Source organism: Nilaparvata lugens, chromosome 7 (genome assembly GCF_014356525.2).
Source record: "Nilaparvata lugens isolate BPH chromosome 7, ASM1435652v1, whole genome shotgun sequence".
NCBI lineage: Eukaryota > Metazoa > Arthropoda > Insecta > Hemiptera > Delphacidae > Nilaparvata > Nilaparvata lugens.
In genome coordinates, this window is record NC_052510.1 from 14,336,094 (window position 1) to 14,351,335 (window position 15,242).

General features: G+C 31.3%; 1 protein-coding gene across 4 annotated transcripts in view; it reads right to left on the bottom strand.

The window, feature by feature from the left end:
* Positions 1 to 15,242, bottom strand: part of LOC111058252 (monocarboxylate transporter 10) — a 31,899-nt gene that overhangs the window by 9,683 nt on the left and 6,974 nt on the right. For all 4 annotated transcript variants that reach the window (XM_039432120.1, XM_039432121.1, XM_039432119.1 and 1 more), the window contains exons 2-5: positions 12,286 to 12,715; positions 3,901 to 4,052; positions 2,217 to 2,428; positions 838 to 1,036 (exon numbers count right to left, since the gene is read on the bottom strand). In XM_039432120.1, the coding sequence (XP_039288054.1) occupies positions 838 to 1,036; positions 2,217 to 2,428; positions 3,901 to 4,052; positions 12,286 to 12,466 (744 nt within the window). In that variant the 5' untranslated portion in view covers positions 12,467 to 12,715. The remainder of the gene's footprint in view (positions 1 to 837; positions 1,037 to 2,216; positions 2,429 to 3,900; positions 4,053 to 12,285; positions 12,716 to 15,242) is intronic.

The following is a 15,242-nucleotide window of genomic DNA, read 5'->3' on the forward strand; positions in this document are numbered from 1 at the left end:
AATAGGAATATCAATAAAAATTTAATGAAAGAGATAAAAACTGAATATTTGAAAACTAAATGCTATTATTATCAGTCACCACTAATGAGATTTTATAACAGTGTCGCCGAACGTTTTATCTAAAGCCGTGTCCACAATGAACAAATGTTCGACATACATGTTTGTTGAGCAGCTCAGGGACAAACATTTTAAATAGTTTGGACAATCATTGTTTGTCAAACAAAAAATTACTATTTTTCCAAACATTTTCAGTGTTGACAGCTGTAAAACATAAAACCTATTCTTCTCACTTACAAATATTTTGTTTGGTGACGCGTCCACACTGGCCACGGGCAAACATTGTTTGTCAAACATAATAAAATTGGCCGAAACTGTTTCAACAAACATGTTCGTCGAACATTTGTTCATGTTGGGCAAGGCTTTAGAGAAAAGATAGTTAATATGGTAGGCTATATTTTCTCTATTCAACATTAATTATTCAAGTGACATTATTCTATAGTTCACAATTTACATGATAATGGAATCAAAAATAATTCTTCATAATACAAGACTGCTGATTATATAAAAATAAGACGTACATTATCTTGGCATCAGACAGGCTAATCAACTTTACTGGTGACTTGTAAAAATATCAAGGGTCTTAATTTATAAAAAAATATCAAGAACGAATTTGACCAGAGTGGTATGGTTTCTTAATAACCTATAACAGGAGTTGATGAGAGTCTCTAGCATTTGGTTGCTAGGCAACCAGAGTACTTGGCTATGCTTGTTCTCAATAAACATTTAAAACAATATACCAAACTTTTATTAGGCTGATACTTGTAATAATGGACTCACCATATGTACATAAGGAACAAAATAACCGAAAAGAGCCATAGGAATGATAACCGCCCAATAAACATATCTCCGATTCATCCAGATGCTCTTGTTTATCAACGACTTGAACTCCTTCTTCTTCAGCTGCGTATCATCAGCCGTAATTGGTTTGAATAACAACGAGCTCAACATAATGAAGCACATAAACAACGATAAACACCTGGAAAAGCACAAAATTACTATTCAAAAAGGAATAAATAAAAGCTTAAACAAACAGAAGATTCCATAAACTGTCTCAATGTTGTAATTACTTCTGGAAACTAGTTAAGTACTGTTTAGACTGTAGTAGAAAAATTTAACTGTGGATGGAAATTTGACACAGTTATTGGGAAAAATTAAGCTGAATAAACAATGTCTCACTTATTTGAACAATACTGCTTCGTAAGAGAGAGTTCCTAATTCACTGTTCCTAATTCACTCACAAATTTAGTAAACAAATTCGTGCTTGGGGTCGATCAACCAAATACCATATTCTTAAACAAACATAATTGAATAGTATCTGAGTTCTTGTCTCGAAAATTAATTTAAGCAACATGTTGATTATTTATATTTGGAAAACAAATTTATTTTTGTTAAAGCAATGAATTCAAGTGCAAACATTAGTGTCCCACATGATTTTAATCGAATATTTAATATACAAGAAAATAATTTTTGGTTGTTGTGGAACATACATCTAATCTAAAATAAGGTTTTATTTTAATAATGTAAATATATTTTTTGAACAATATGAAAGAGGTTGTTAGTTCTCAAGAAGAATCAAGAATTTTATTTGCCGTAAAAGTTTACAAGAAAGCAACAAGCATCGTTAAAGCACAGTTATCTCCTTGAGAGAGTTAATGCCTTTGATATTCTCCTGTAAATTATCATTAATATAGGTTTGACAAACTGGTTCAGAATTCAAATTGATAGAAACAAGTCGCGATGTAATTGAATTATTTCAACCATATTATAATTCATGCCACTTCATGGTAAATAAAGTAAATCTGTATAGCCAAGTCAATTATTAAATTGAACAAAACGGTAAACAATGTTTTAATTCAACTTACTTTTTACATTTATTTGAAATGCATTAATGAATTGTTTCTGATATCTAACTTGTAGAAAAAGGGTGGATCTTCGACTGGATATTATTCAGCCTGCGCTGCAGGCAGTATTGATGTTATATACGGACTAGACACAAACTATTTTGTGTTTATTTAAATTAAAATAGCTCAATTACACACTGGCCACGCTTACTTGATGTAGTAGTCAGTTAATTTCCAGAAAGTTTTCATAAAATTTCTTTGTTTTTATGGAGGAAATAAAATTAAGTATTCATTATTCATATTAGATCAACATACCTTAAACAAACTCCTAGTCCAAAATTAGTTAAAAGCGCATCAATTAGATAAGGCATGAGCATAGTGAAGGTTGAGCTGCCTGCAGTGACGAATCCATTCACAACACCCATATATCTTTGGAAATAGTGACCCAAAATGACTAGAGATGGCGTGTAGGCCAGGGAAGAGCCTACGCCAAACAGAACACCATAGGTTAGGTACAGAGAGGTAACCTGCAAAATTAGACAACGAAAAATAATTAAATCAAAGTGTAACAAATAAATCTGTAATAAAATTGTTGCATCAAATCAAGTCATAATTCACAAGTGATCTTGTGTTGTCGATATACTTTTCGAATTTATAAAGTGGAAAATCTTTTTTGGTAACCCATTGTCAACTGTAAACGTTGAGTTCTGGTTCTTGAGATAGAAAAAATAAGGTGAAATTGGTGAGCTTTTGAATTGAACAACGGCTAAATTCAATCAATCAATAATTTGATTCAATTCAACACAAAATACGCAAAACAAATCTAAATACAATCAAAATACAAATGTCTAATAAAAATACAAAAAAATCTGGTGTGGCGCACTCACACAACTTTCCTTGCCGTTATGAAAATTTCAATTATACTCATGGGCACAGTATACATATAGAAGATGTGTACAAAGAAGCATATATATTTAATCTAAATACCGTGCTCGTAGCTACATTATTGTAATAATTTGAAATTGATTAGCTGATGAGATCAATTATTCTGCTATCTCTTCCAGTGGATGATTAAATAGGATCAACAGTTGCCTCTCTCATTAAGTTTGTATTTGAATAATCACATTTTTTCGAATTTCTAACTTTTTCAATTTTTGGTGCAAATGTTACTGGATATTAATCGTAGAGATTTCCATTGCTCAATCTTTTCCACTTGAAATTTTACGTTTAAATTGTATCTGAAGGCTGATAATTGGGAATCTAAAATCAAACTTTCTATAGATGGGACGAAGCTCCAGAATTTTTTTACAGATATAGGACTTGTGACAGTTGATAGAGCTTATCAATGACTATTCTAGGTATAAATTAATTTGATCAAAATGGTTGGAGCTGTTTTTGAGAAAATCGCGTAAACCCTGTTTATGACATCATTTCGCAATTTTAGCCGCCACATTGAATTACATTTGATCGAAATTGTTCGTTTAGGATCCTTATAGTGTAAGGACCTGAAGTTCCAAATTTCAAGTCGTTCCTTCAATTGGGAGATGAGATATCGGCTACGCAGACATTCACACGCTCATAAAATCACTTTATTCAACTTAATAAAAACAATATACTCTTGTAGTACCCTTTTATTAAAACATTTTAAAAACTTTAAAAATTTAACGACTATTTTCGACCTACTTTGGCCATTTTCAAGTTCAAAACTACCAGTTTCATATTGTTTTTATTAATACATACACTCATACACACATACAGACCAATACCCAAAAACGACTTTTTTAGACTCAGGGGACCTTGAAACGTATAGAAATTTAGAAATTGAGGTACCTTTGTTTTTTTTTTGGAAAGCAATACTTTCCTTACCTATGGTAATAGGACAAGGAAAGTGAAAAAGGCTTAATGATGGGATGTGATGAAAAGAAAGAAAGGAGGAAATTTGTTCAGGAACATTCAAAACACAATCAAATTGAAGCTTCCTTCATAAAGGATGAATCACCTTTTCGTAGGAGAAAGACGCAGCAAATAGTCCAAGTGCGGCCATCAATCCTCCAATAAACGTAGTAACTCTTATTCCTATCTTGTCAGTCAATATGCCAGCCACAGGAGACAGGAAGAACGTCGTCCCTATCGTCAGTGATCCAACAAGGGCTGCAAAAGAACAAAATGTATTTATTTGAACAAAAAACAAATGATAAATTATTTCAACACCCTAATGTGAACATGTGAACACCCTAAACTAGTCGTGTCTCAGAGCAAATAATAAAGGGTAGACTACAATAGTGAGGTCCTTGTTATAATGGCGGTGGAGAAAGATAGGAGAACAACATTGCCGAACCTTTGTCTTGTCAATACCTTCTATAGACGGTAGCTGATACAGCTTTATTGATGTAATATTAACTGTTCATTCTCGTTTAAAATAATCAATTATATTTTATTAGGCAGAAAGTTATATTTTTCAATAATTTAATAATGAATTTTCATAATTAAGATGGAATATTTTGTTAAGTATTAATTCTACATTGCTAAAAGACGATCTGGCAAAAGAGCAAAGCGAGAAAGAGATATCACTATCCGCTTTGTTGAATGATAGACAAGGATAGCAATACCATTGCTAATCAAGCACTGCCATTATAACGTGGACCTCACTATAGTGAATTGAAACTTTCAAGATGACCTATTGAAATGTATAAAAATTGTATTTGTAAATGTAAATTGTAAAATCGAAGAATTGTAAATTTAAGCAACTGAAATAATTGATAGAGCTGAAAATGCAATACTTAGAAAAGAGTTTGAAATGGAATTGAACAAAAAGCTAAAGATGACGTTTGATTTAACTATCTGTGAATAATGTAATAATAAATCGACATGAGCAGATATTAAAGTGGCATAAATTATATTGATCGAACTATGTCACAGTTGAATGAGATCAAGGCTATCAAATAGAAATGCATACAGTTGATTTGATAGAATTGGCTGGCCAAAACATAACTAACATTCCTCTCCTAATTTCCTTATTTTTCCGAATCTAGTTTTCCACATATTTTTCTACGCCTTGAGCTGCGTTTACACCAAAGTTATTAACAAAATGTTAATAACTGAATCCTTATAGATTCTACCTATATTAGATTGAACATAGCTTAGCATACACATGATGAACATATGTGTTGGTCAAGTTCTGTTCAATCTAATAGAATCTATAAGGACGGAAAATGAACATTTTGTTAATACCTTTGGTGTAAACGCAGCTTAAGACTATGTTCAAGCAATAAATTTGAATGTTGACTATTTAGACGTTTCAAGTAGGCATAACTCTTGAGAATCACTTACAATAGTTATACTTTTTCACCATAATTAAACAATTTTGAGCTTCTTAATAACATTTGAATTTTCTAGAAGAGACATTTGTAGAAGCATTGAAAATGAACGGTTTTGGGCTGCGCCTGTCTTTTTTTATCATTTCTAGGATTTTTATTTAAATAAATGAATGCATGCATAAAATCATATATAATACGGATGAAGGGTTCATTTATAAAAACAATAATTTATTTATAAACAAATGAAATGCAAACAGTTGATTTGATAGAATTGGCTGACCAAAACATAACTAACATTCATCTCCTAATTTCCTTATTTTTCCGAATCTAAACATTTTATTGTTTATAAATAAATTAACGCATGCATTAAATCATATATAATACGGATGAAGGGTTCATTTAATTTCAATGCAAGTGCTGACAAGCAATAGCATTACTTTATAACATGGTGACACGTGACAATATGCAAAACTTAATGTTTTTTTTCATTGTGACTTACGCAAATTGGGCTTTATCTACCGCCGTTGATTAGAACTAATTGTACAACCGTCACTTAATAATAACATTATACAAGTCAATTGGTCAGTACGGTAGCTAATAAATAGGAGTTCAACAACATTGCTTAATTTATTTTATTCATCAATAATTATCTTCAAAAATTTTAATGTTGGTCAAGAATATGTTCGTTCATTCATTGATTTTACCATTGACAAAGGGAAAGTAATAGTTTAGTGTTGTCCTATTTTTGCCACCGAATCATTTTCATGATAAGTACAAAAATAATATTGTTATAAGTGTATAATATAAACACGTAGAGTGGAATACAAACATTTCTAACAAACATCGAAGATAAATTTTTCAATTATGTATTTTTCATTCATTTGTTCCCATCAACATTTGTACCTATCAATAAAATGATTCGGTGGGAAAAATAGAACAACTCTAAACTATTACTTTCCCTTTGTCAATGATTTTCAGATGAATAAATACCCTTTGAATATTCAGTCTATTAGCCCCTTTGGACAATTTATTCCCCTTTGTCGATGGTTTTCAGATGAATAGCCACTTTGAATAGAATAACATAGGCCGGAATAATAATAATAATATCGAGTGACCTGGCTGGCTCAGGTCTGGTGTCAGAGTTTTCAGGTCGCAACTGATCAATTTCAGGGCCTCTGACATGAACTAACGACTGCTTTTTAGGCAGCCGGGACCGACGGCTTAACGTGTCCATCCGAAACACGGGAGTGGCCGGAATAAGAGCAGGTCTTCACTTTTACATAATTTCCAGTCAATTAATATTTTGGTACTGAAAATTTGAGATTTGAAGAGACTAGATATAAAAAATGAAATGAAAATGAGGTACAGTATAACTCTTGATACACTTTAAAACGTATCGATTTGAATAAAAAATGTTACATTGAAAAAAACTAAAAATGAGCAATAATTCTGAGATGATGAGTAATAATAATAATAATGAGAAATAGTTCAATAATTTTTCATTGCATCCAATCATTGAAAAGAATATGTCAAGTTTAGCATAAGAAGCATTGAATTATATAAATGAGAAAATTGGAATTCATTTACTATTTAATGGTTAAATAGAAGGCAAATCCATATATGAGAAAAGCAAATTGAAGTGACAAGTTCAACTGAACTATCAATGAAAAAAAGACATATAACTGAAAAAAATCTAGAAACACTCCATGATAGCAAGTAATTGAGATACAGTGGCAATTTATTATTAATGTTATTAAAGTAGCTGTGACGAAGGCTTCAAACTCCGAACTTTAATTGATAAGATGAATTCAATTTAAATGCATGAAGTATCTAAGTACTTCAAGTATTCATCGCAGTTCGATCGACAAGATGCTTAAAGCTGGATTCACACACATCAGTATCAGTGGAGGTGACCGGTACAGTGGAAATATAATTCCCATGAGTTGTGATTGAACTATTCCCACTCAGCACGGCCGAACGAGTGTGAATAGTCCCATTAGAACTAATGAGAATAATATTTTAGAATAGTATTGAGTTATGAGAATAGTATTTTATTCCGGACCACTTCCTCATAGACTCTAAGATTAGTAGAAAAACTAAACTAGTTATAAAAACCTGGACATACAGTAACGTTTTCTTCGATATCGACGTATGAATCTCGAGATTTCTGCTCAAACTACTGTTTGCAAAGCCAATTCTTCTAGATACATTTGTTGAAAGTGGACTCGCTTACAATTTTTTCTCTTTTTTCCTACTTTCTTCTCCAATACTTCCCTTTTCTCCTCTTCACCCCTGATATGTGGGAATCCAGCTTAATTCTTTCATTTATTTATTGATTGTTTTAACTTAGAACTTATGATGGATAAATACGGTTTCAATGAGGTTTTACGAATTCTCTAAATGAGTGAGACTTCAATCATGGAATAAGAATAGAGAAAGTACCAAAGTTAGGTACATTTTAGTAAAATAAAATCACTTTACTTGTATGGGCTACTTTTTAAAAATTATTAAAAGTAATCGCGAATATGTGATTTAGTTAAACAAACATACATGTATCTCAGATAGAAGATCTATAACTTAGATTTGTCGAGAGACAATCATAGAAAAACCATAGAGAAAACATACGGTAGTTACTAATATGATAAAAACAATATAAAAACATGAAGTACCCTTCTATTTAAAACATTTCAAACACCTAGTTTCGGCCATTTCAAAGTTGTTTCATTTTCAAGTTGTTTTAAATAGAAGAGTACTTCATGTCTTTATATTGTTTTCAACATATTAGTAACTATGTTTTCTCTATGGTTTCTCTATTATTTTCTCGACAAATTTATTTATTCATTTACAAATACAATCCAGGTAAAAACAACAGGCGTTCGCCCAAAACTAAATCTAAGTTATAGATCTTCTATCTGAGATACATGTCTGCTTAACTAAATCGCATATTCGCCCATGAAAGACAATTTGCTCCAGCATCAGTTATCAAGCTAGTTTTGAAAGTACAAGTTTCTGCATTAATTGAAATCTTGCTATCTAGTTTGCATTGTTCCAAACCACTGTTGCAGAAGCAGACGCTGTTCTTATCCGTCGCAGACTTTGGCCGAAACTGCAACGTCTCTATGAATGAATTCACTGAAAAGGAGGCCAACACTATGTGTGAGATTCACTTCAAACTGGCAGTTTCCCCATACAGCTATCATCAATGCTTCCCATTCAAACAATGCTGACAGTTCAAAGTGAATCTCCCACTATAGACAGTCTTATCGACAGCAATTATTTGCTCAACTATTTCTGTCCACGATCAACATTTTACTCGAGTATATCATAGTTGATAAGTGTTAAGTCAACTCTCTCGTGCCATTAATGTAGTAGGATCTGTTATTGGAAGAGGAAAAAAAAGACAAAATTGTACTTGTGAAGTTGCAAATTGAATAGACTTTTCAATGAATGTGAAAAATATGTAATTGGAAGAGGAAACACAGAAAAATAGGACTTTTGGAGTTGCAGGAGACTTTGCATCTTGATCGAAACCTATGTGTACCATAATTTTCCAAGAGAAAAGCGAAAAATATTAGACATTTAATTATTATTATTAAACGAAAATCGAAATAAAATGCTGTAATTCACCCCGAAGACTTCTGCTACTGAAAATATTGACAACAGGGTAAACAGCTAGATGGAAATTCGATGAGCGCTATTATTCAAAAATTATTTTTCAGCCCGGGAATGACAAATAATTTTTGAATAGTAGCGCTCATCGAATTTCCATCTAGCTGTTTACCCTGTTGTCAATATTTGCAGTAGCAGAAGTCTTCGGGGTGAATTACAGCATTTAATTTGGATTTTCATTTAATAATAATAATTAATTCATTAGCAATTGAACAATTGCAATATCTCAGTAATTTTCATCTGTGAATTAGACATTTACATAAATATTCAAAGTATTTCTTTATAAAAATTCAAATGAGGTTTAATAAACGTTTGAAAAAATCCTTTAACTCGAAATACCACAATTACCACATAAATGATCAATCAGTGCCTGAAGATTGATTCATGATGCCTTGTAGCAGATGTTATTCATTAATCACACAATAAAACTAATAACAGACTTAAAAATTTATGTGTTATCTAAATTTGGGAGAGGAATAACACAAGGTTACCTTATTTTTCCTCTTCCTATCATTTTGATAATGTACTTATTGTATAAATGAATAAATAAAATGAATAAAGAATAAAAATTGTTTTACTGCAGTAAGTTATTTTTTGTTGAAAACACGATGAACAATCATTTTCAATTTATTAGAGAATGACATTCTATTTCAAGGGTTTCAGATTAATTTGTTTTTTTAGTGGAGACATATTATTCTGATAATGGATGCATTTTATCGACTTTGTAGCAGTGAAGCTGATGAAATTTCAATGAAAATTTCAACGTTCCGAAGTTGAGAAACCAGAAAATAAAATTAACGTCTTTTGTTTCAAGTGGCTGAATTTGAAAGAAAACAAATCATTCATAAAAATGTACAGTTAATAATATTCAAGGCTCATTGGAATCTATAATTTATGAAATGACAAATAATCATGAAATGAACAATTAACTACCCAAGGCTCATTGGAGTTTAAATTTTATGATATGAAGAATATTCTCATTTCTTACATTAAAGCCTAATCTATATCAAACCTTTTCTTCATCATAATTTCTATGAAGTTATGTTGGAAAAAGAAAAGTTAGAGCATAATCTTAGAATTTTGGAAAAATAAAATGTAGAACATAATATTATTATAAAAAATCTTCACCTTATCAAGAATTCTCGAGAAGTAACTAAATTTTTGGAAAATTGAAAAAACCCAATTTTATTGATTTTTTGTTGAAAAGTTACAGTATTTTACACACTATGATTCCATGAAAACAGCATTAGATAATAGTAATTTCCCGAGGATGCTTCAAAATATTCCATTTTTATCAATAAAGATAAAAAATTGTTTTCAATTAAATAGAGTTATGAGAGTCAAATACACAAGATGAGTAATAACTGAAGGAGTAGAGAGCTGCGATCTCAACATATTGGACATTTTTACAAAATTATCATCAATCTACATTTTCCCTGAAACTTCCAGCGAAATTTTACTGGACTTCTTTGATCAATAATAATTAGCCCTTCCTGAATCCCACCCACAGATTCTGCAACATCGTCCTGAAACACTGGCCTCTTTCTTCGAAGACTTATGATGTCCAATAATTAAACATTAATTGGATATGGCTTCTTGAACTTTGCCCTAGACTAGACCAAAGTCAAGACATAAGACGAGACAGTAATGCACCAATTTTTTAATCAAACTGATTAATTTAATTGATTCCTAAACAGACAGCAAGGACGGCAATAAAATACATGACTTTCAATAATAATTCGTCATGATCATCATTATCCCTGCACAAATTTATGGATCATGTGAACGTCAACCACAGTATAAAAAACATGATCCTAGTATACGATCATGATAAATTAGGATGAATGCAATTAGGACCATGACCATGATGGATTAGAATGAACTTATAAGAATAGAATGATGATAAATTTTATGTTTTTTTTTTAATTGCCAGAGTATGTAAAACTTCAACATTGAACTCTGATTGAAGAATGTTATTGTAGTATGATAATGGTCAATGAATTTCTTAGATTCAGCAGACTGAATCCTGGTTGCTTATGTTTTAGTTCTTGTCCAAAAACTCATGATTACATAATTGTAGGGTTCTAGTTCGGCAACTATTAGATTTTATTGCTTTTCCGTTACGGACAAGCCCTTTTGAAAATCACGCAAATGTAATTTTCTATCCTTTTCCTCTTCTTTCTTCTTTTTCCATTCCTCTCCATTCGCCCATACTATTCACTTTAGTTCATTTACATAGAATGAATAATCATCTCACCTTTTCCACACCTTTTCTCACCTTTCTACTCCTTAAACTCTAAAAATAGTGAGGAAGATAACTATTTCCAAAATATTCTCCTCACTTAAGACAATGTTGTATTGGAAGTGTACTTTATCCCAAATTATTTTTTCTGGGAGTGATGCCAACATCAGCCGGGCTTATGCGTAATGAGACGGATAATGATGAGAGATTAATGGGTCTACAACTATAGGTGGGTTCCGAATTGGTTTGAATACTAACCATTGAATTCCTATCTAATTTTAAAAATCCATTAAATTCCTCCATAATATTTATTGAATATGAAAGCATCTTAATCATCACCTTTATTATAGTTATAAGTAAGAATCCCTACTTTTTATCGCAATAATAGTTTATTTTATTTTAGAATCAAATAGACTAAAACCCTTTCTTTTGTTTATTCAAAGAAAGTAGTAGTTTCAGTCAATCATACCATTTCCAAGTGACAATACTTATCTGAAGGAGGAGAATCCATTATTTCTACCTTTTCTTTTTTTGGTAAACATAAACTAATTCAGGCCATTCCATCCTAAAAAAATTGGGTAGAACTCCTTGTTTTCACCTTTTTAACAGTTGGGTGAAACTAATTTGTTTCTACCTCCAACGTTCCAACTTATTAAAACTATTATTACATCAGCATACTCGTCCACTAAATTTTACTCCTCCAAGAACTTAAACCAATTTTAATTTTACACAAATTAAAGTTCGTTCAAACTGATAAATTGTTCATTAAAAGCCCCTCTTAGAGCTGTAGCTTGGTCAGTGTCTATCAACACATTTAAACAAATGAGAGTAACCATGGAATTCCAATTTTGAAACCAACTCCGAATTAGATTATTCAATTGCATATTAATTTATATATCAATTGTATTCATGTATTCACATTCATATTGTATATCCTTATTGTATTCATTGTATAACATATTATATACTAATTTAAACAGGAAACACGATACAGATAGGTGAAAAACACTTAAAAACTTACATTATTTTTGAGTTTCTAAGTGTTTTTAAAAAACTGTAAAGTGTTTTCTGATATGTGCTACATATTATATACTAATGTACTCCTTCAGAGTAGTACTCTGTAATACTTTCAAAAAATACTTGAAACCCAACTCACAAGCTTTAGACGAAGCATCCTCCACCCCGGCTTCGGTGAGTCTCCGCTGCAACTCCACATATACCACACTGTAGCTGTTGATCAGGCCGAAGATCACTCCATTGCAGAGGAAACTGGCCACCATCACCGACCATGCGCGGACTCCACCGTCCGGCGGGGGCACTTTTTCGGTTTCCGACATTTTCACTACAAAATCCTCCTCAGAAAACCAAATCTACGTTGAGGTTATGTTAAGTTCGTCGGTGGGCGCAGAGCACATCCGAAAACACGTCCGCACTGCTCGACGTTCGAACGGCAACTGACTGACGGCGGTAGCCGCTGACCACAATCAGCTGGCATTAGTTCGGCGGTTGTCCGCTGGAGCGCTGCTCCCCTAGGGTGGCGGTCATGAGGAGCGGAGACGTCTGGCTACATTGCAAACAGTGGACTCCTGAAAATAAGAAAGCGTTATTGAAAGAAGGCTTCATTCAAATAAATCTTCATTTTATAGTGGTAGAAGAGAATAAGATACTCAGGCTTTACTATACTTAATTTCTATAAAGTAGTAATTTCTTTATACCATAGAGAAAAGATAGCTCTTGTGCATGATTTACTATACTACTCATGATTCACTATATTGTATAGACTAGTTTCAAGCAGGGAGCCTAGAGCAAACAAGTATAATAGCCCGTGATTAAACCATTCTATGAAAGAATGTGCTTTATTCCTTCAAGTCATAACAATGCTATCGGTAATGTCAAGATAAAAGAATAAAGTAAACAATACATGAATGATATATATAACGAATGAACACAATGCACATAACGAACAGGTCTATGAAAATATTGCCTGAAAATACAATAAATGTAGAAAAAGGTTTGCTTGGTTAGTCAGTTCAATTGAGTTTGTTTATTTTAGAAAAATTCTCAATTCCTAATTATTGGAAGATCCATCAATGTGAAAATACAGTACCGTATATTTTAAAGAATGAGCACCCTAAATAATTATGTAATTGGGTATTCTGTCTTTTCCATAGTAAATTCAATAAGTTCAAGGAATAAATTGAATTCAGATGGAAAAAATCTGGAAGGAAAGATGAAAATACAAGAAGAAAAACTATGAGGTGAATGCAATTCTGAATTAAAGTATAGCAACTGAGAAACACAGGAAATATCAAATACTTCAGCTATGGAAAATATGATTTCATTCACAGTCTAGACTCAAGCACATTATTCAATCATAATTATTTAGCATGTAGTAAAAAGCATGTTACATATTAACGTATAATAATTGAATAAATGAATAACAGTATTATAGGGTCAGGAGAGTATATTTTTGTTTCTATAATTAGTAATTAATGAATTAATTAATGTTCACCAATAGAAAAATATGAAATATTTTGAATGTATTACACATGCATCAAGTTTTTATCAATGATTCAATTAATGGACCAAATTTTACTCTAAATAAACTCAACCAGATTGTAATCATAGTATCGACCTACTATCCCATTATATAATAATAAATGGTCAATTGCAATATTAAGGATGCAATTCATACATTCACTTACAGTATCAAAAGGTTATCTAGCGTCAGTAACTACACTAGCAGTACTCCATGAAATTTTTAAATTGAACTGCTCTACTTCCAAACTTTTTTCCAATTACTTCCCAAATTTTAGGTCAATGCGAACGAATTCACAGCCAATTATCTGATTGAATCAATCAAAAGAAGTCATAGACAGTAATGAGACGACAAAACTTGATAAGAAATAAATTATTAATATTAAATTTAGACTGGCGTGTGAATGATTCACATTGCAAATAAATAGTTGATTAATAGATTATAACAAATTAATAGTATCTTGCATTTTTAAAGTTTCGTTGTAGATTTAGATTATTTTAAATAGTTGATAACACCTTCAATGAATCTCTTGCAACTTCTCGAAACTTGAATGTTGTTTTTTAAGGAGTTTAGATTTTAGAATTCTTGTCATTCACAGTTCAACTAGCGAACCCCTTTTTATTATTCTCTGAATACTTCAAAACAGGTCGACTATTTACTGAGAGAATTGCGTGGTAGTTTTATACGCCGAGGAATGCTGGAGAAATGAACACTGTAAATCGATCCGACATGTTCCCAGAGGATGCAAGTGAAACTTGAAACAAAAAATCTTATAAAGTTCTATGGTTTCACTGGACGCGATCAATACAAGGTTAACAGCTCATTACAATCTTTTTTCATTATTTCAAGGGATATCTACGCTATTTTAAAGTATGTGATATGGACTACTTTAAAAACAAAAACTTTTTAAAGATTATTGGAAATACTACAGGATAAGCAGTTTAGTTTTATAAAATATGAAACATTATATTATATATATATATTTAATTATAGTTATATCATAGTTTAGTTTATATAATATTTTATTATAGTTAAAATCCTCTAATATTTTTGTGATTAACAATTGAAAATTCATGTATATTAAATACATTATTACTATTATTATTATTATATTATTATTATTATATTATTATTATTATAATTCCCAATAGGGAACTTTGGACTACATATGGCGAGGTGGAAATACCCTTGGGTCTCCCCACCATTGAAAGCCATACGCAAATAATAATATACATGAATCATTAAATTATATTTTTTATTACACTAAATTATTTGTATAGAAGATGTGAGTTAACTGAAATGAAATATTGATCTTTGGAAGCTTTTGGCATTAAATTATTCATCATGTAAGGCTGGGATTACCAACAAACGAAAATAGAGCTAGAGCACTAATTCTGGAGCATTAAATATTTAGAAAAGCCCGACATATGAGAAGCATGATAAATTATGTATCCATAGTGTATGAATCCAATGCTTGTTAGTTCTCATGGCTTTAGAGCTTTTAAATTGGATTTATCAACATTTCTATTAATATTTGTTCAGAACAAGCATTGTTCCATATTCTATGTTCTATG